The 22,257-nt window shown below is 35.0% G+C and overlaps 1 protein-coding gene and 1 long non-coding RNA gene across 3 annotated transcripts in view; one reads left to right on the forward strand and one right to left on the reverse strand.

Moving 5' to 3' along the window:
• Positions 1 to 6,282, forward strand: part of LOC139125229 (uncharacterized) — a 496,067-nt gene extending 489,785 nt beyond the window's left edge. The window contains exons 2-4 of the mRNA XM_070691326.1: positions 3,348 to 4,654; positions 4,880 to 5,095; positions 6,245 to 6,282. Coding sequence (XP_070547427.1) covers positions 3,382 to 4,654; positions 4,880 to 5,095; positions 6,245 to 6,282 — 1,527 coding nt within the window. The 5' untranslated portion in view covers positions 3,348 to 3,381. The remainder of the gene's footprint in view (positions 1 to 3,347; positions 4,655 to 4,879; positions 5,096 to 6,244) is intronic.
• A 232-nt stretch (positions 6,283 to 6,514) lies between these two features.
• Positions 6,515 to 20,682, reverse strand: LOC139125631 (uncharacterized). Of its 2 annotated transcripts, none has more exons than XR_011550308.1 (4): positions 18,533 to 20,682; positions 13,755 to 15,245; positions 11,702 to 11,794; positions 6,515 to 6,683 (listed from the first exon to the last, which is right to left on the reverse strand). It is a non-coding gene; the product is annotated as an uncharacterized lncRNA (long non-coding RNA). The 2 variants fall into 2 exon arrangements; XR_011550309.1 differs by having other exon boundaries at positions 13,755 to 13,916; positions 18,813 to 18,939.
• Positions 20,683 to 22,257: the final 1,575 nt, after the last annotated feature.

A 22,257-nucleotide genomic window follows, 5' to 3' on the forward strand; every position in this document is an offset into this window, starting at 1 on the left:
GACAGTCTATACTTGTCTGTGTTCTAAATTATCAAAAAACTCTCCATCTTCTGTCCGCGGGCTGCGGTGAAGGCATTTTCCCCATGATGTTTTTTTATGTGTTTCAAGTTTTAAGAAAGTAAGGATGGCACGTTAGATGAGATAACAAAAACTTCAATTAAAGGTGTCTGAGAACAGAACTTACATTCTAAATTACTGCACGTGGTAAATAATCTCACTGCCTGCCTGCCTGCCCCCCTCCCCCCTCTCTCTCTCTCTTTAAAAGTGGGGACTTTATGTCACCCAGAAATTTATTTGAGATTTTGAAATATAAAGAAACATATTTTCACAACTTACAGCATTAAGAACTGCTATTCTAAAGTTTTAGGATGAGGTTATGATAAATTACACAGAAAAATGGCAAAAGTTTAATAATCAACACGGCTACACCTACTACTGCTCTTGAAGAAATTATTAACGCATTTAAAGTCAAGCTGAAGAAGAATTTCGAGAACTTAGTTTACAGTTGGACTCACTTTGTTACAACCGAAGTTTGGACATATAAGTATGCCTCGTGTTCAAATAATGTCTTTAACATATGAGTTTACCATCTTAAATACTACTTTGTATAATTTGCATCAAAAATTTAACGTTTTGAGCTCATTGTATTCTAACCGTCGTAAGAACTATTACATTTGAGTCAGTGCAAAACGACGAAGAAAACTCAATTGGTTGGTGGGTTACGTAATTGGTACCTCATCCTGTAATTGGCTTCGCCTATTGGATGACTAACAAAATAGAAAAAAATAGAAATAGAAAAATCTGAATGAAATTTACAGCAGATCAAAGGGATCGATTATCGGCAAATTTGGTGGTTACATTTTTAAACTTTGGCCGGAATACCTCGCATTTGTATGTACAAAGCCATAACCTGGCGATTTGCAAAACACAGACAGTTTGGCGGAATCTCTGTAAACGTCGTTTTCAATTGAATGCTTTGTCTATCTGAAGAAAGAAAAAGACGTTAGGAAACCCTGGCATTGCAGTGTAAATCATGATGACTGTACGATAAATACGACAGGAGCTGCTAAGAGAGAATATTTTGAGATCAGTTTATTACACATTCCGAGCTATTGGGGCTTTAAGCATGTGAAAACGTTCTTGAATTACAGTTGCTCTAAGTCGCACTTTCACCATAAATTTTTATATAATTTTGTTATAATTTAGTACAGAATGAAGAAATTACATTTGCGGTATTGTCGCAATTGTATATAGTCAACACGTCGTCGCCCTGACAACTGATCTCTTTGATCATACCCAGTGCGTGAAGGTATCATGATCATTCCTTTGTGTTAAACCACGATTGCAGAGTTCTTTGTCCACACCGCTGCCAATGCGAATAAAAGAGGTTATGGCCTTTGACCCTTTGCTCCAAAGGCGTTCAGTGTGGTAAACAACATTTGAAGTCTACTGAGCATAATGATATATCACTACACTAGAGTTTCAGACGCTGTCACCACAACATAGCTGTAAACTAACAAGAACAATAGGAATAGAGTTTGGAGGTATTTTATCACAGGGAACAGCGTAACTATATTATGTATTTTTCAATATCATCAGTTGACTTGATGCAGCACAGTGCTCAACTTGATATGATTTACTTGAAATGAATTCAAGCTTCAGCAATACTCCAGAAATGTTTCATAATCCGATCTAAAATTATTTACCAACACTGACACCCACAGTCGTATATCAAACCAAACACTCTAGTAATAGTGGAGCAATAAAGTATGTTTCGAGTGGAATTCAAAGAATGATCAAGATTACATAGTGCGCAAAAACGTATACCACATCTCAAAGTTGATGACAAAACGTCGCATAGCGCATTTAATCTGTAGAGAATAATCATTCTGGGACAAACAATCAATGGCACATGCTATAGAAACACTCCTGTGGTATGAATATACGCTTTAGCACTCAAAGTACATTTATGCTTTGTTCATGATTTACAGTTACTCCTGAAAGTAAACAGCTGCTGAATTTCATCTAGATGCAATTAGCCTAAGCAAATAAGAAAGGCACATACATCAACAGTCCATCTATATTCGAATTAATAATTATATGCAAATATGTTAATTTCTCTCTGGTACCTGATAAAAATTGCTTTTGTGATAATGTTTATGATACCAAGTGGCCTTGTTGCGGTCTGGAAATTATTTTTGCCCAAATAGTAAGACTCTTTCCATTTTCATTAATTTGTCAATCAAAGATAAAATGTTGGTTGGTTTCACCTTTCAACATGACAAGTAGGAGTAAGTTTAGTGAGAAAGATGTGTAAATTGATGAAAATCGCCCGATTTCTTGCCTATTTTTCTCCATTTTTCAAAATTCAAACAAATGTAACCCCATTTGTGAAATGTTCTCATTGTGTTCTCTAAGTATTATATAATGAAATGACAATTTTGTTTGGCAATAAAATTATCAGATTTTGGATGAGTAATTTTAATTTGATATCATGATTTCAATCAGTTGTTTGAATATCAGTCCTTTAACCAATGCCATTTAAGAATGAAATTAGATTGTAAAAACAGAAATGTCGGGATTTTTTCCTACGTAAACTATTATTTCAAATAAGATTTTAAATTTCATATAGAATCAAGTTTTGACTTAAATTTATTTTTATCAATAATACCATGATAGAGGTTTTCTACATCAAATATTTACTCCCTTCATCCTTGAGTAAACTGTTACAACAGTTGTAATTTTACTAGATAGGTATTCGCTCCTTGGAAATACATAATATGTGGGGTTTTCATGTCATTTTTTACAATAAATACTGCTTTGAAAACTGTGTTGGTTAAGTGTAAGAACACCTTACATTACGTGGAGACAAAGAGCATTTAACACGATTGGAACTAATTTGGAGAATTGGATTTTATAAGTTTCAAATCTATCAAAAGCGTCGGGTGCCCTATAACTGAAAGTTGAAATAACAAACTACCCGTAAAACAGATGTATTGCCAAAAAAGAAAACGCAAAGGGGCTTATATTCGCACATTAAACCGACATTACCACACAATCAAATTATCTCGAATAAGTTCCGTGTTATTTAGACATCTGGAAAACTTAGCGTTGAAACTCTAAAAATGATCATTATATGGAAATGATAACAGGGAAATTAGCGCTCTACGTTACACATTGAACCCAAATACTGTTTACACTAGTCTTCAGCCGAGATTATCGCTATATTAAAGCAGTGTGTTTCTGAGACTATGAGATTGTTCAGATTATTTGAGAGGGGTCTACTAACTTGGTTATCTGCATTCGAACGATCCTGCATATCGCCCATATCATTTGTTTCATTGCAGTGCACCTTCTCATAATATCGATTACCATAATAAAATGGCCACTTTACATCAAGATTCGCAATTGCCGGGTCAAGTTCAAGAGAGCGATCCCGAAGGAGTACTGGTCGTATTTGAGTCTTGGGACACTGGAAAGTACGGCTTACCGGAATTTCACAGAAATCTATTCAAAGATGTCTGCTCAAGAAGTGGACATAATTTAAAAGCCTTCGCCACAATACTTGGTGATTCTGTAGATGAAGACCAAAAAGCAGATGCAGGCGAAGTGGGTATTACACTGATCGCTGGAAAGAGAAGCGAACTAATTGACCCTAGAGATGACCCTGTCGACAAGCGTTGGCTGATATATCATAAGAGTTACTACACAGCCTTGAAAGACCTCAAGAACATTAATTATGTTCTTGGGTACGCTCCATTCACTGCAGCTGCCGCTGCTGATATTCGAAGATCCCTGTTTCCTCAAGCCAAGCTCTACCAGATCAACGCAGTCAATCCTCGTTACTGTGCAGATCTAACAAGTGAAGAGCAGGAAAACGAAATGCTGAAGATCGCAGAAGAAGCTGATGCAGTCGTATCTGTTGGACCTAGCACGTATGATTATTTTGAGAATAAATACAGGGCAATTAACGGAGTTTCTCACATAGAACTCCTACCTAGAGCCGGTGAATATTTCTATAAACATAAATTTTCTATGCCGGAAAACATACGACAGCTTGAAATACTGTCTTTTGGAGGAATATGTGCAAGATCAGTCAAGGCAATATCAGATTATGGCCAATTAGCAGTTAGCCTTGATGAAATTGCTCCTTCTTTACGACAATTTGGAATCCGTGACATCAACTGGAATGTAATAGGTATTCCAAAAAAGGATGATGGATACGTCAGGAATTACCTGGAAGAGAAAATGAAGGGAAAACTCGTGAAAATGAGGGCCTTTCCTGAATGTTCACCAACTGACCTAGTGAGACGACTGAAGCAGTGTCATTTGTGTCTACTTCCCCAAAGTAACATAAACTATGGTTTTATGGGACTGGAAAGTATTGCTGTTGGAGTTCCAACCTTTCTGAACGGGAAATCAGAGCTGAGTTATTTCATCGATGGTCACTTCAAAGACAATGGCAGCACCTTTTTGGTAGAACATAACGAGCAATGGAAAGAAAAGATACAAAAAATGGTAAACAAGCCATCGTCTGATTCCGTCTGTAAACAGGCAATTAGACTGAAGAAGGATTTCATAGAATGTAAGGACGTTAGACAAAGTTATGACAGATTTGCTGCAATGTTTAAAAGGTGTTCAAAGCCGTCTGAAGGTAAGTACCCTATCTAGAATATGCATTACTTGTGCACATACTGCCAGTCCAATGTCTAAACTGAATTCGAGATTTCGCATTTTATTTCAAGAAACGGCTAAATGGCCTAAGCCACGCAATTCACCTCGACTTTATTCTTAATATTCTCTTAAATTTGACAGATTTAATTTAACTATTCTTTCAAGATGCTTGATGTCCTTTCTACTCTGTTTGTTCATTGACCAGATCTTGATGTGAGTGTTGGACTAGCTGTAGAGATTTGGAAAATCTATACCCGTGGTATTAGGGAAGAGATAAATAAGTTATCTGATGGAGAATTAGTTTTTGAATCTGGCATGAGACCGGGCAAAAAGAAGGAACTAATTCAGGCATGTGACACACTGCGACAGATGCTAAAGGACAATGCTGCAAAATCATATACAACATCACAGAATGGCACAGGTAAATATTTGGAATCCAGCTATCCAAAGCTCTGCTCTGTATGCAAGAACTCACTTGAATTGTTGCAATAAACACTCATTTAAAGTGAAGGATTGGATGAATGTTAGACTGACAACGGGATTGAATTAATCAGTATTTTGATTGCAGATTTAGTCTACTAGGTTTTCTCACAAATACTTGAAATATCAACATTTAGGATCTGGACTTAGGGGATTTAACAATTCAATTTGAATTGAAGTGTGTGAGTGTGTGTGAAGTTTGGACTTTAAGGGAAATAAAGGGATTAAAACATGTATACACATAGAGTGTTAAAAACACAGCTGACACATATTGAACTGAAAATGGTAACCTTCTCAAAACTTTTATCAGGGTCAGTGATCAACTGACGCGGGTGAAATGTTTGAGTTAATTTGTTGAATATTGAAAATGTCCACCAGTAACACGATTGGAACTAATTTGGGATAATTGGATCTTTATATTTTTCACATTTCTCAAAAGTGTTAGGTGCCCTATAGCTGACTGTTGAAATATTACAAATTACTCATAAGTGTGTAACTTAAAAAGAAAAGCAGATGAGCTTACATTTACAGATTAAATTACTTCACCATCCAATTATCCCAAATTAGTTTCAATCGTGTACAATACAACCTGGTATTGAACAGCTAGAAGATCAATATTTTGTAATCTCTGATTTCCAATGTTCATCCAAACACAAATTACAGTAGATTAGCTTTTTCATTCAATGAAAAATATTAATCTTTAACCCTTTCACCCCGAGTTCCCTGTATACAGGGCCAACTTTACCATCGAAAACAAGGATTTGGGACAAACCATGGTGGTGAAAGGGTTAAGGCACTTTGTGTATGTATGAATGAATCTTCAATGATATTTAAAGTTGCCAGGTCATTTGGTAAAAATTGAGTAGGAAAGTATGGGGCTCTGTCTGAAAGTAATGATATGGTAGCTATGTGGAGCTATATGAGGTCAAAGTAAAATTTAAAATGTTGGTTAGTTCATAGCTTATGTTTTCAAGCAATGATATCCTGTCTAAGTGTATATTTCATTGATTCTGATTATTCTTTGTTCATTTCCAATTACATTGTCCTCTCTTGTCTTTTCTGTGCAAAATTTATGCATTTGTGTTTCCAGTAACCGCAGAAAACGTAGTAGCCATGAAGTTATTTTAAAAAGAAAGGTATAGTTGTGCTTCACCACTGAGGGCACTGTTCAGGGGTCAAACATTGCCACATAAAACAGCAGGGTTTTAGCAATGTTTGTTTATCAGAGAAACAAAGTATGTATTCACTGACAATGATTCATAATTAATGTTCACAGCTGTAGGAAAAGTGAATGTGATAAAATACTAGCTGCTAGTAATCAATACTCTACTGAATTCGATCACTTGTTGTAAATCTGTGAAACACGGACTATTTAGTCAGATCACTTTGTGTTGCTACATATGCAGCAAGCCTTTAAACATAGATAAAAATCACCATGGTTACTTACATCATAGTATATCGATGACTTTTAGTTTCTTCAACTTTCAGGCTTTATGGATTCAAAGCAAACATTGTCCATGAGTGTCTCTCTGAAAGGAATATTGAAAAAGTGTTTCAGGATGTACATATCTTTCACCTTATCTCAGACATTTTGTGAAAATACTCAGTAGACTTTTTAGCATTCTTGTCTTCATGGCATAATTCACTGTTTTCTTACAACATCACTTGTTACTCATATCAACGGTGAATTTTCTTTCTCAATTATTACTGCATCTGATATTTGCAAAGTTCATAAATTCGATCAAAGAACTCTACAATTTGATACAGTCATTTATCAACCTTTCAGGGACTTGATTTGAAGATGACCTGCATCTTGAGTTGACCAGTTTTTGACAAGCATTGAAGATATTGCTTTGAATCTCCTATTATGCAAACTTAGCCATAAAACAATTCATTTTGAATAGGCATCAGAGAAATCCATCAGAAATCAAATGACATTTTCAATGATGAGTGAAAATGATACACAACAAATCTCCATTTCAATGCCATGGCTTAAGGTTAAGTGCACCAAACTTCCAAAGAGCTCTATGCTTATCCACATATTAACTCCCTAGACTGACAGTAATATAATTGACTAGGGATGGTATTGTGAAGTTATTCAAAACTTATTGACATGACTATAGTTTTATATGGACATTTAACCTCAGTGTCTGTTTGAAGAGGTCTTATTGACCTTTGACCCAATCACTTGCATGACCCCTTAGGTTTCTCATTTTATTAAATTTATATCATAACTGGACATGATTTATTCAGTTGGCAGTCAAATGTCTGAAAAAGCATTCATTTTAAAATGTGAAATGGAATTGATTGAAATACAAAAGATTGTCAGACAGTTCATATTTCATAATCTTAAAATTTGAAATGTACATTTTTTGATATCTTAGACAGCCCTTTTCAGATCCAATTTTCAATGTAACGGAAATGGTGACTACACTTTTTGTTTAATTTTCAAATCTTTTTTAAAAGAATGCATTTGCCAAATTTCATGAAAATCACATTACTTTTAATCAAGTATAAATTTGTAGTACTTCGCCTTAAAGCTGTGTACTGAAAAAGTCACGCTTACTAAACAGCAAGACATTCACAGGCAATGCATCATGGGATATACCTTTAAAGACTGGCATTGATCAAGTCCTGTTGCACAGGGTCTGATATTTCAGTCACACTTTCAAAGAGTGTTTAATTCATAACCCCTTGTCAGTACATGATTGAATATACAGCTCAGGATGAATACTTGATTATCTAGGATTCTAGGGCCTTGGAAAATTGACTTTGATTAAATTTTCACTTGTTTGTACAGAGCTAAATCTTATATCAGTTACCACTGTATGGATGTGTGCATTTGCGATTTTAAGAGCCATACACCAATACAACATGTTATAATCTCTGATTATCCTGAATTAGTTACAATCATGTTATACGATTTTGTACATACCTGTAGATTACTATGGTAGAAATCTACCCTTTGTATACATTAGTATAATACAAGTTAGTGTGCAAAAATATACACAGTTGTACACAAACATATTGTTTGTGCACCTCTATAGATTGCAACTTTCAGTTATGGGGCACGACACATTTGATGAATTTGAACAAATAAAAGATCTCATTGTCCTAAATTAGTTCCAATTGTGTTGTATTCTATCATGGTATAGCTAGCCAGGAACAAGGCTTGATTATTTGGCCAGGGGTCAGAGGTCATGAGGTAGATGGTCTGGCTGTGGGCATAGGTTGTTGGCTAGGTGCTGGGATGGCAGTTTTGGGATGGGGACATAAAGAGAGAAAGTACATGTAAAATGGAGAAATTATTCAAAAGCAATATTTCACTCTGATCAGCATTGTTTAGTGCAGTAATTTTACGTAACTAAGTATTTACACTATCACGAACAATTATAAATTGTCTGTACTACGTTAAGAAAACAATGATAATGCTAATCATATAGGAAAGTCAGTTATAGCAGCAGTGCTATTATTCTTTTGGTGTAATTTTGTCATGAATAATTGCTCCATTCTACCGTCAGTTATCAATAAAAATATGTGATTTAGAGACAAACCGAGATCAATAAAATCTAACAGATTGTTGAGAATGGATATCTGGTAGCACTGTGACATAGTTCTTTCTAGAAGTGTAAACTGAAATATAAAGTATGCATTATTGTGGTATTGTTTACACAGGAATGCTGAAAAATAAATAGCAATCACAAGATATTTTTGTGTCTTATTTTGAGAACAAAAAAGACATTTAAGGTAGCGGTAAAGGCTATTTTGACCCAATTCTTTTCTCAGAGTTAATGTCAAGTTTCAAGTGTTAGAATCAAGATATTTAGTTCAAATTTTCAGGATAACTCCCTTAGTTAATACTTTCTCCAAAGAATATAAAAGTGTATATTTGTAGCCATGATTTTGAAATATGACACCAATCAATATTAAAATTTAATTTTTCAAATTTTTTACATCTTTGAATTTAATAATAAATTAATATTACCAAATTAGTTATAAATATGTTGACACTATTAATTGTAAGATTTGTACGGCAGGATTTGTAAATAAAATTTGTTTTTATGATTTTACATGGGTTTACATATCAAAAAATTATTAAAAATTCTTTCAAATTTCAAAATGTGATTTTTCAAAAAGTACTTCAAATACAGGAAAATTGTGCCGTAAAAATCTTATCTGTAACCTTGTTAATAGGCTGTAATAATTCCATGTCCATCATCCGTGTCCATCTCATTTCAAAGGTTGGATTTAATTGGTATAAAATTATGTAGGAAAACTGTTATTCTGTCAAAATTGTTGAAAACAAGCCATATTTGCACCCCTCTTTTGAAGTCAAAGAGCAGTCTTTTTGGTTAATCTCACTTTTGACACCTCTTTGACACGCAAAGAATCTAAAAATGCATTTAGAATAGCAGTCACGCATTCTGAATGCAAGCACTGCCTTGTCAAACTTTCCTAAAAAACAGTAAAAAATGACTTTCCCTTTTCAAACATTTTTTTAAAAGCTAGGGGACCTCTACCATAGTTAATACACTAAGGACTCCCCAACTTCCTCTTATTTGGTCAGTTTTCAGAAGTTTCAATGGGCTATAATTCTGCAATGCTTATGACCCCAAATGTCTAGTTTTTTTTATTCCACAGAGAATGTTGACTTCTTTCATGTTTTAATAGTTTTATTAAAGTTTATAACTGACGCTCTAGCCTTTACCGCTACCTTAACACTTTTCAATGTCAACTTTTAGCATCAGAATGAATGTCGAAACAGTTAATTTCCGCTACTGAGTGAGTTGCGAATTTGCCACGTCTGAGTGTAAGCATTTTGAAACATCAATTTTGACTGCTTGACTCAATCAATCCACATGATCTTTGCTACACAATAGGTTGGTTATAGATCTATTCTTACCTGTAAAGTATTTTTCAGGCAATTTTAAATTGAAATCAGAGATACTTTTGAGCGTGAGATACAAGTGTGTTTTCAGTGCTCTGCAATTTGACCTGATCTTTAATTTTGACACCTGCCATAACGCAAGATTTACAATGTTTAAAATTTAGATAAATATGTGCCGGGGGTTATAAACAATATTTCTAACCGACTCTAGAATATTTGGTGATTTTTTGAAAAGTACCTAATTCTCGAGTTTGGCATAAAAAACCCAGCTTACACAGTGGATGATGTCACGTTTGACATTATAATAACAATTAGCAGAGGTCATGGTCTTCCTGCCACTTGTCGCTAGTCAGGTCAGACAAGCAAGGCGACCAAGCACAACCCCTCAGTTCGTAGGGAAGTCGGATCGTTAATTTTGACACCAATCGTAACGCAAGCATTTAAAAATTTAGAAAGTCCCCATTTCGATAGAGCTTATATAATAATAATAATGGGTTCTCATATCGCGCACATATCCACAAGTACATGTGATCAAGGCGCTTTACAATTATTATTACCCCTGGTCACTGGACCTAATATGATACCACTCAACTCCCTGGGGAGCAAACAACAGCTCACATGTGCAGCCAATAAGCGCAGCAGAGCTAAACGCACACATTACAACCACTGTCCTACCAGGTACCCATCACTCCTGGGTGGGGAGAAGCAATGAGGAATAAAGTCACTTGCTCAAGGACACAACACCTTGGCCATGCCGGGGCTCGAACTCACCATCCTGTGATCGTGAGTCCACTGCTCTAGCCACTGGCCCATATGGGAGGCTATATAGAACTACCTCTCTGTTAATTCTGAGTTCTGCTATCTTTCTGATTTGTAGTAAATTTCTCAGAAGTGGTGGATTTGTATCACAGCAAGGGCTCAGTTTGACATCATTTTACAAAATAACTAACGAAAGATTTTGGAATAAAATCACCAAACAGCATAGTTCAACATGTAATTTACGTATTTGGTAATTTTCATTTATTTTTGAGTGCATCTTGTACGTTATTTTTTTCGTCGGAAAAAGTACTTCTAATAGCCCGGTTTACAGTGTATTCAAAAGTTAATGGACATGGCTCAGTTGATAGTGTCTATGCAAATGAGGGCTTGACTGTTTGACTGTCACAACAGTTCTGAACATCTGGTTATGCATAGAAAGTGTGGAATACATTCACAGCTCAGTCAAAATACTGTAGTCACACTTCAGACACTTTTAAGTTCCTATCTTACAACTGACATGACAACAATTGCATTAAAACACAGAATGACTGAATGTTTAAAATATACCCTGAATATTATATATATATATATATATATATATATATATATATATATATATATATATATATATATATATATATAAAGTTTGAACGGGGGTCAGCCACTTTTTTGTGACGTCAGGACAAAATAATCCATGCCCCCCCGAGGCTGATGAAACTGACCAGTCCCTAAGACAAAAGCTTTGTAGTGTCAAAATACATGTATGACATTGTCCATTGCTGTGTTGTCATTGATCTGAGACATTGCTACACTGACACAGTTTCACACAGTTTAAATCAGCGTGTCTCAAAATCCTGAAATGATAATTTTCTGAAATTGCCATGAAAAACAAGCACCTACCTGCATGACTGGTCTTGCTTACAATACTCAGTACTTGATAGGATGACAGCGCCCTCTATCATGTAGATATTGTGACACCAAGGTGTTTGCAGTCTGTTCCTCAATTCAAATAAAACAATAAAAGATTAAAGTCTGTGGATAAAGCAAAGCAAAATCAGTGAAAATGAACACTTATAAGAGTGATGGGCATTTAAAGGGACTGAAGCTGTAACATTTGGTGAGCTTTTTGTAAATCAATTGTAAGTTCTTGTTTCACATCCAAGGCCTAACGCATGTTGATACACCGACATTATATTAGTTTGTCACTCAGAATCCATGGACATGTAATATGCACTGTTTCTGTTTACATTGGAATTCTAGTCTGGACTAGAATTCACCGGCCAACAATATAATAACATTTTTAAGTTGACATATACAAGATGAGCTGATATGCAGAATACCGTTCCCAACCAAAAGGACTGGAAAAGTCATCAAAATGTTCACCTGGTGGATCTTCACATACAAATTAAAGAGTTTATTTGTTTATTTATTTATTTATTTATTTATTTATTTATTTATTTATAATTCCATCGAATAGGCAGAATGCCAAATAGAGGGATACTTTTATAAAGTACAAATTGAAATGACCGGCTACAAGACAAATTACAAACAAGAAACACATCAAAATTTAAAAGAATATCAGACATGGAACCATCGAATACAATCAATAAATTTAGTTGGTATTTAAGATTTGATAGCTCTGATACTCAAAATGAGATCAACATCAACAATTAAACATTGTTAAGTAAACACAATTTCAGTTGTCTTCAATAGACATCTATCAATGCATAAATTCAAAACAAATGCTAAATGCCTCTACTCAACTCCACTCATAACAAGAGCTGCCAAAGTCAATACAGGATCCTGTATATAATGTTTCCAGAATAACTTGACTGAACTGGAGTTTTCAATATGAACTGTCATTCCAGCAGAAATTTAATTCATTGAATACATTCATAATTCACAAAGATAGGCAATCCAAGTTTAACTTAGACTTTCTAAAGTTACATATCAATTCAAATTTGAAGCTTGTCAATTTTCATTTATATTTAATACTGCATCACAAAAGTTAAACAGAGCTCACATGTTGTAAAATCAATGTTGCATACAGAAGAACAATAGAGTGAATTGATGAGTTCTATGATTGACCTGAATAACAAAGAACTGATGTCAGATTTAAACTGAGATGTTTTTTAGAATACAAGTCAGACTGATCATTGTGATTCCTTTGATGTACATGCTGTGTTGGTATTTCTCAACTGTCAAGATAATCTCAAACAACATGGATGATTTTTAAGGCTTTGAGAGAAAACAAGAGTCATTCTAATCTAAGTTGGTATCATATTTTTAGCATTCATTACATCAACTCTGTACTGCAGGATGGATACACACACTATTGAAAATAGTACATGACATACAAATATCTGACTCCACTTCCACTAAGGCAACACACATGCCAAATACATGCCAATATTGAAAATGATTCCATTTCAAATTTTTTTTTGGTTCTTGTCAATATATTCTATATACCACTAAACTTGCAGCTTGCTCACAGAAATGTTCAGCAATTCAGAGTTAAAAGTGTAAAAGTTTTGAATTAAACAGCACATTACAAAAAAAGGCTATTAAATTTTTTAGTTATTGTGACTATCTCTGTGAGTTTCACCAAAAGCAAGTACAAGTCAACTTTCTCTTCAAAATGAATGAACACAAATTAATCTATAGACATTGATAGTTCATAAAATGCATGTGTTGAAGTATATCTCTGGCTAATGTAACAACTTACAATGAGTATTTTCAAATGCAAAAAAACAGAGACTGGCCAAAGTTGAAATTTGAGGCATCATCTATAAATATTTTTGTACGATAACTCGGTGAAACAACAAAGTTTACATTTACAATTGTAAAATGACAGTAAAAGTTTGATAAATAATTGATATGTTTAACTCCTGTCGTACAGAAAAAATCTTGTCAACAAAGAATTTTCAAAAAAGAGAAAGAAGTGAAAACTTACCTGCAGTAATTTTGTTTACATTCATGTTGACCTTTGATCTCTTTGTTACTCTTCAGGTTCTAAGTGGACATTGCAGGTATTGGGCAGTGAGAAGTCTGGTACAGAGCCAGGACAGTTTAATTCACCACATGGTCTGGCATGGCATGGAGATCAGCTTGTGATCTGTGACACAGAAAACCATCGCATACAAATACTCAATAAGAATAAGGTGGTCATAGAAATTATCAGATTTGATGGTCAGTTTAACAAAAAATTCAAGCCATATGCTGTGGCCATATCCCCTGATGGTCACTTCTTTATCACTGACATCGGTAATAACCAAATAATTATTTGTGACCAAATAAAAAAATTATTCTAATTATTCCCCAAAGTGCCGACATTGAAGTTAGGAGCATTACTGTAATGGCAGCATTTGTTTTTGTCACTGACAGCAAAGGTCAAAGTTTGATCAAATACAACATCACAGATGGAAAACTTGTTGCAAGAGTCAGTGATCAATTCAGTTATCCACACTCTGTAATGGCTACTAGCAACAACCATCTCTTAGTGTCAGATAGAGACAAACATGTCATTCATGTTTTAGATTCTGATTTGAATTTTCTGAATTCATATCACAATGATAGGTTACAGTCTCCACGAGGCTTGGATGTCGATTCACACGGCAATATTTATATTTGTACAGAGTGGAATGGCATTGTAAAACTGAGATCTGATGGACAATTGGATTGTGTATTATTTGAAGGTGTTGTGTATTACCCAGAGTTCATTGCAGTCAATGATGACATCACAACAACAATTGCTCTCACAGAGTGGCCGTCGTGGTCCTTCCACCAAATCAGTGTATACTCTGTATCAACATAGATATGCATTACAATCTCATCAAAATATCACCATTTTTAACACATTTTTCACATCCTACACCCCAAGTTTGGACTAAAAATCCCTTGTCCTCAACTCGACACAGAACTTCATGTGCATCCGGATCAGAATTGTGAAAATTTTGGTGAAAAATTCAGGAATTTTTTGAAAATGCATTGAAAGCAATGGACGGTCTGCATCGGTGACGTCATCGATTGTTTTGTTGACTTCAAGTAAAGTAGGTCAGTAGGTTTTCTCCATTTTTCTCAAAATCCAGAAATTTTAGACATCAAGTGTGGGCTAAAAATTTCTTGTTAACAACTCGATGGCCCCGTTTATAGTGTTTGAAAACCAAGTTTTAAAAATTTGGGTGAAAAATTTCTGACATTTTCATAAATGCATTGATTGCAATGAGCAGTTTGAATTGGTGACGTCACTGGAATGCCAAGTAAAGTTCGTCATGATAAGAATTTCTCAATTTTTGGTAGAATTACAAAAATTAGACATCAAGTGTGGGCTAAAATTTTATTGTGTATGAGTCGCTAGACTTGTCTATAGTGACCAGAATCCATGATGAGAATTTGTGAACAAAATATGAGTAACCTTTGATGAATGGTAATGAATGAATGAAAACTATGGCAAGCCAAACGTTGCAATATTATTGAAAACCTATTTTCTTTTTGCATAAAACATTTTCTTTGTGTAGAAAACCATTTTCTTTTTGTAATGGTCCATTTTCTTTGTGTAAAAATCTATTTTCCTTGCATAAAAACCTATTTTCGTTTTGAAAAATCCATTTTCTTTGTGTAAAAACTTATTTTTCTTTGTGTAAAAAAACATTTTTTGCTAAAAAAAAACATTTTCTTTTCGTAAAAAACATTTTCTTTTTGTAAAACCTATATTTATTTTTGTACAAAACATTTTCTTTTTGTACAAACATATTTTCTTTTTGTACAAACCTATTTTCTTTTTGCACAACCTTCATTCATGTCGAAAAACCTATTTTCTTATTGCAAAACCTCCATTCATGTTGCAAAACGTATTTTCTTGTTGCACAACCTTCATTCATGTTGTATTGTTCACATAACCTTCGAATAAAGATGGCGCTCTAGTGAAATGTGCTCTGGTCAAAGGTTATTTGCAGATGCCACTAGTAGATTAGCCCACCAGTCGCTTAGAATCTTTGTTTTTGACTTTTAAATGAATATTTTTCAACTTATTGAGTAATTAATTGTCCCCTATTCGTATTAACTGTTTTAATTTACGTTGCGGATATAGTTTTTACCAGGTCACATGATCGAGGGACACCGCTTTGGAGAATGACGCGTACGGTCACTCCCACCTACAGTAGACTTGCTTCACCCCACGATCTAAGCGCCAGCCTACCTAGCGCGAGGGCAGCGCGACATTGCACATCTAATGGCGATATTTGATATGTATCGTCTAGTATCGATGCTAGAAAATATCGATCTTAGAGTCTAGTATAGTTTAATATGACCGCTTAGAACTCGTTACATAATACGATTTATGATTAATATCGATACTATCCGATACTATCATCTAGTATCGTCTAAGTATTCAAACTGGACGATACTTTATGACTACTTTGACCGGGTCCTTATTTATCACGGATTTTTGAATTCTGGCATACTAGAATAATAAAATACTAAAGAAAAAAAAATGGGTCACCATGCTTGACTTTTTACAAATGTACGATGAAAAGTAATTGTTTTTCATGAATTCGCGTAAAGCAATATATAAAACCATTCATTGCAAGTTCATGCTGTGAATGAAAGTTTCACATTTTCATCGTACAATGACAAAAGTAAAACTTTGAAAAGTAAAGACTTTAAATGAAAAGATGTGTGACTAAATGGAATCATTTTTACCAAATTTGCCATTATCACATCCAAAATTTCAGAGATGAAATCGTTAATTTGATGTACTATTTAATTTTAACCTTCCAGTATTGTCGATTTCATACAACTTTTTTAAGTAGCATCTCAGTCATGATGTCTGGTACTTTTGAAAAAAAATCGGTCACTGGGTAGGTCCCTGTGCTCAGTATTTTCATAATTTGGCAAAATGTAGTCAGGAATTCACAGTTTGCCTACTCTCTCTTGTGTGCTCTTCAGGTGTCATTGACCTGGCCAGTGTTAGAGTAACTCAAGTCAGCCTAGATTGATAAATCCAAAAGTCCACTAACGCATTCGAAAATGAATCAATTTACACTTGCCATAGGAATATGGCTCTACAAACTGCTGATATCAGGCGGTGTCGAGCATCAGCGAGCGGAACTGCGCAAATGTTTATTTTGTCTGGGCGTACATCCCTAATAAATATACGGCTAGATGATAATTTGAGGGTGACTTGAAAAATTCTGACCATATACATGCAGATGAGGGGACTTGAAATTTTTTTATGAGGATATTGAGGAGACTGAAAAAGATTTCAATCGCGGTTCCTCCTCCCCCCCCATTATTTGTGAACGCAGCTTTACGCAATGGCACTTCTCACGTAAAATTAAATCAAGACAAATTTTGCTGGAATGTATTTTATATTATTACGCCATTATCAAGCCCACTGACTTTTGGTAAGTCTAGCGGCTCTGCTACGCGAGGTCAGAGCATTAAATGACAGTGTCGTATAAGCCACGGTCCCACTGCCACGGTCCATAGGAGGAGGGACCATGTTGCGCCAACCATACCTCCTATAGGCTTTATCAAATCGCTGACATGGTTGAAAAAACGATAACCATGCTGCCGAAGCCTCGTGGAGACAGCCTTTCTGACATGTCCCACTGTGAAACTATCTCTTTCAACGTAATGATAGAGTCATTTGACTTCAACACTTGTGATGAGACGAAATTCTCGCAAAAAGTTAAATAATGACGCTAAAAGAAATAATTATACCGTGCACCGAACGGTGTGCACGGACACAGTCCCTCTATCCACTGTGGCACGGAACACACGAAACCTTGACTACGCGTAACACATCGTCCGCTCGCACGGGTCCGTTACTTCGACTATAGCTTCCCCAATAACAACCTCATCGGAGAGCATCCAGCTGTCCTGACACGAGACCTTGGCAAGCGAAGATGCGCATAGAAGAGCCGACCAGTACTGCGGTAACACAGATAGCACATAACTGGTGGCGTCTGCAAATAACCTTTGACCAAAACGCCATAGTTCGAAGGTTACGTGACCCTATACGAATGACCGTTTTGGAATACAAGCATAGGTAATACTTACAGGAATGAAAGTTTTACAAACTTGCGTATGTTATTCTATTAATATAGAAGAAGATATTTCAAATAAAAATAACACATTTTTAAAGAGAAACGTGAGTTGGACAAGCACAAACAGATGTGACACGTGACCAATACGAATGGTCGCTTTGGAATACTAGGATGGGCTCTGCAACATGAATGAAGGTTGTGCAACAAAAAAATACGTTTTGCAACATGAATGAAGGCTGTGCAACAAGAAAATAGGTTTGTACAAAAAGAAAATAGGTCTGTACAAAAAGAAAATGTTTTGAACAAAAAGAAAATAGGTTTTACAAAAAGAAAATGTTTTTTACAAAAAGAAAATGTTTTGTACGAAAAGAAAATGGGTTTTTTTTAAAAGAAAATTTTTTTTTGCATAAAGAAAATAGGTTTTCACACGAACAAAATGGGTTTTTAGACAAAGAAAATAGGTTTTCATACAAAGAAATGGGTTTTTACACAAAGAAAATGGATTTTACACAAAGAAAATAGGTTTTCATGCAAAGAAAATAGGTTATAACACAAAGAAAATGCATATTCACAAAACGAAAATAGGTGTTTGCACAAAGAAAATGTTTTGTATAAAAAGAAAGTAGTTTTTTCTAGAATATTGCAACGTTTGGCTTGCCATAGAAAGGTGATCTGGTTACACAATCAATAACAATTGATTCTTGAAAATGCAATGTTTAAAATTCAATCATTATAATTCTTAAAATGGTTTCCAGACTAAAATTTGATTTCCATACTTTGTATGGATTGACTGTTTTCATTGAAAAAAAAAACCGGTGATTCAATATTTTTCCAAACTCACAACAATGTTTTGATGAGATTGTGTATTGGACTGTCCTGACAAACCATCAGATCTCAATTACACCAGAGACAAACGACCGGTACGGTTCATTTGTCAGTGAAATGTACTTGTAAAATATTACCTGTATATCCTGTGATAACTCCTGCATAATATGCAACAAATATTTCCATCCGATCGCGATGGTAAATTCCAAACTGTCCATGATCTGACAGTGAGCAAGTGATGGCCAGCTGGGGTGGCCGGCCATGTGAAAACTTGAGTGAAGCCGAAATTCGGTAAAGCGCCCCCTCCGGCAGATTATGAGATTCTTTTGAAAGAGGGCGCTGTTAAACTCATCACATAAAGTGTACACCAATACGTTCTGACAGGAAACCTGTGGCGGCTTTACACGGATACAGCCGGCCATAAGATTTCCAGAAATATTGACAAACGAAAATTTTATTTGTAAAGATGCTAGTAAGATATATTTTGAACAGGACAAATCTGTCGGGTGAAAGCAAAAGCTGTTTTAATCGATTTACCGAAAGTCTTCTCCTTGACATTTTCTATCATATTAAAACTACACAAGGCCTGCAATATCAATCGATTGGAGAGGAAAATAGTAAATATCTGATACGTTACATTGTGTTTCTGGTACTCTTAAAATAAGGAAACTATCTTTAGAAGTACTGGAAGTATTGAGTTTTGTTTGCATGTTGCAATTTTGTATATCTTTTGTCACTTTTAGTCAAATTGTTATAAAAAGACAGTAAGCAGTGCATTGTAATTTTTGTGACAATACTCTTAAATAATTATAAACTTCAGTATTGCGTGTGTAATATTTTTATCCTGATACTTTATTGTGCTCTTAACGGATTTCCAAGGGTAGACCAAACCATTGTACATATTCATTGATACATTTGCAGTGCATTGTCAGTATTAAAACTATAAATTCTTACTTGGGTTGCACTTTTCAGTTTTATATGTAAAGGCGATAAACCATGTGTGGTTCATTTCATCGTAATTCATTGTATACAGTGTTATTATCCTAGAAATAGACATGAATGAATTGTTATTTGAACCAGATAAAGGTACAATTACAAGAAAAACATTACAGTGAAAGTATGACTTTATCTGGTTTGGACCATAGAAATAGTCCATAAGGACTAGTCGAGTCCATGGCCCACTACTCAGCTAATAACTGCAAACGATGATGCCATAAAGGGCTTAACATGTATATTTCATACCAACTTTCATTTTTATCCAAAATCAGTGTGAATAAATTTGTTCAATTTTTTTCCGTCACCCATTTTTAACGATTACTGATTTATACATGTATACATGAGTTTATACAGATTAGCCATTTCGATTGCTGCTGGAACTGTTGTCAATCTCTGTAAACTGACAAAACATATATATTCCTCTTCTTTTTAACATGCAATTTACATTTTTTTGTACTTATGTTTTCATTTTCTTCACGGTACTGTAGTTTAACGCAATTCTTGCATTTGATGTATTATATTCGATTGTTTTGTTTTACTGTGTTTGGTTTTTTTTCAAATATGACGAAATATATCGATCAAGTATATGAATAAATCGATCAAGTATATGAGAATTCCATATAGCGTGTTTTTATTGCTAAAACACAATTAAATGAGAAATCACACGTCATGGCATTGAACAGCTATCCCGTGACACTTAAAAACGCTGTGAAAAGATTATACAGCTCCCTTTAGGGAGCCGTCATTATTTACAGCCTGGGGGTCGGAGGAATTTCATCGGAAACTCCGAAATATCGAGTAAACCTCTGACGACTGTGAATTTGCTGATGGTAACTTAACCTGTTTGATTTCTTACCTTTAATTTGGTGTGTGTCTTCAATTTGACATTCACGTTCGTGTTCAGTCTGCATGTTTTCCAAAACTAACACTAATGTACGAACATTATCAGTTTGGCAATTTCTATAGTGTGTCGTAATGTCTCCGCAATTATGTATGTCGGTAAATGTAAGGATAATTTCGTGTAAGAAGCATTTTGTTCTCCTAGTCCATGCAGAACTGCAATTGTCTGTCTTCACTTCATCTACCATACAGATGACATTCACCTACTTATTTAATCCAAAACATTTAGTCTCGTTAAATAGAGGGATTTCATACACCGAAGTGCAGTGTTCGCTTCTCGCATATGATTTTCTTCCTGTCCGCTGTTTTGACTTAATCACGGCTCGTCACTCTTTCTGTTTAGATGATCATGGATGGTCCATATCATGGATGGTCCATATCATGGACGGTCCATATCATGGATGGTCCATATCATTTTCATCTTGATGTTTTATCAGTGAACACAATGTGATTGTTTAATCTCTGTAACAATCTTATGGACCCTTGCAAATGCTTAACTGGATGTAACTCCATAACGACTCAAATGCTCTTCAAAATCTTTCCCTAATAAATTCCAAAATAATGAAGTCGCTAATATTTATGAAATATTAATAGTACAGATAAACGGCTGGTGGTAGTTTACTGCACAGCTGGGTGGATATCCAGTAGACCTTATTCACCATTAAAGTCATGATAACGGACAAGTGAAAAAGTGAAAAGGTTCGCCTCAAAACAATTAAGCTCACAGTCAAATACCAACTATCGGGATGCTTGTCAAATAATTTATTCGAATTCTTACCCAAACGTCGGGCAATATTTCGAAGTTGAGAAAGGTCAACTCGTAAACTTTCAGAAAATGCTATTTGCACACTTTTCTTCGTCTTTTATCAACGTAACGCACGCAATAAATTATCACAGAAATGAATATATCGCGTCCTTGGGCCACTGAGAGCGATCCCATCGCTTGTGTGAATGACGACTTCATGGTCCCTTTAATGTTATGTCTATGTATCTACGTTTACGGGTTGAATACGCAACTTTACCCAGTGATTCGCCCCTCCTTTATCAATTTACGTGAGTTCATTAAAGGTTGGTGGGATTCGTGGAAAACCAATGCTGACCTGTAAGTTGATGTTTTGTTGGATTTTATGCAGTCAACATAACATGAAAGGAATCACATGACATAGCACTGCGCATGTGTAGCTTCACACTTTGAAGGTGAAATGAACACGTCAACAAGAAAACACACTATGATGGTTGGATAGGGAGGGCATGTGATCCATTTCGTGTTATGATGACTACATGGAATCCTTGTAAAACTTCAACAGGCAAGTCTCGTTGAATTGGGGGATTCTATTACATCGTCACACTCAAGGAATCACGTGACATGATATTCCAAAGCAAAAGATGTGTGAATGAAACAATGTTTGAATGATGCAAGATGGTATGTGTATTGTCAAAATTACACAGAACGAAAATAATTGCCAGCACAACAGACATATGAGAGTATCATACTCTATTACTCTCAACAACAAAGATTTTATTCAATCTAAACTTCCATAACATTGTTGGCAAAATCAACAATATCCACAACTATTGGTTTGTGGTATTTTTTAATGTTGATGATGATACCAGAATGTATTCAATAGGAACAAATTTCTGTTTGGCCAAAAAAGTGACAACTGCTCTCATATTGACAGTTTCAAA

This window comes from Ptychodera flava, assembly GCF_041260155.1.
Source record: "Ptychodera flava strain L36383 chromosome 3 unlocalized genomic scaffold, AS_Pfla_20210202 Scaffold_25__1_contigs__length_14229661_pilon, whole genome shotgun sequence".
NCBI classification, from domain to species: Eukaryota; Metazoa; Hemichordata; class Enteropneusta; family Ptychoderidae; genus Ptychodera; species Ptychodera flava.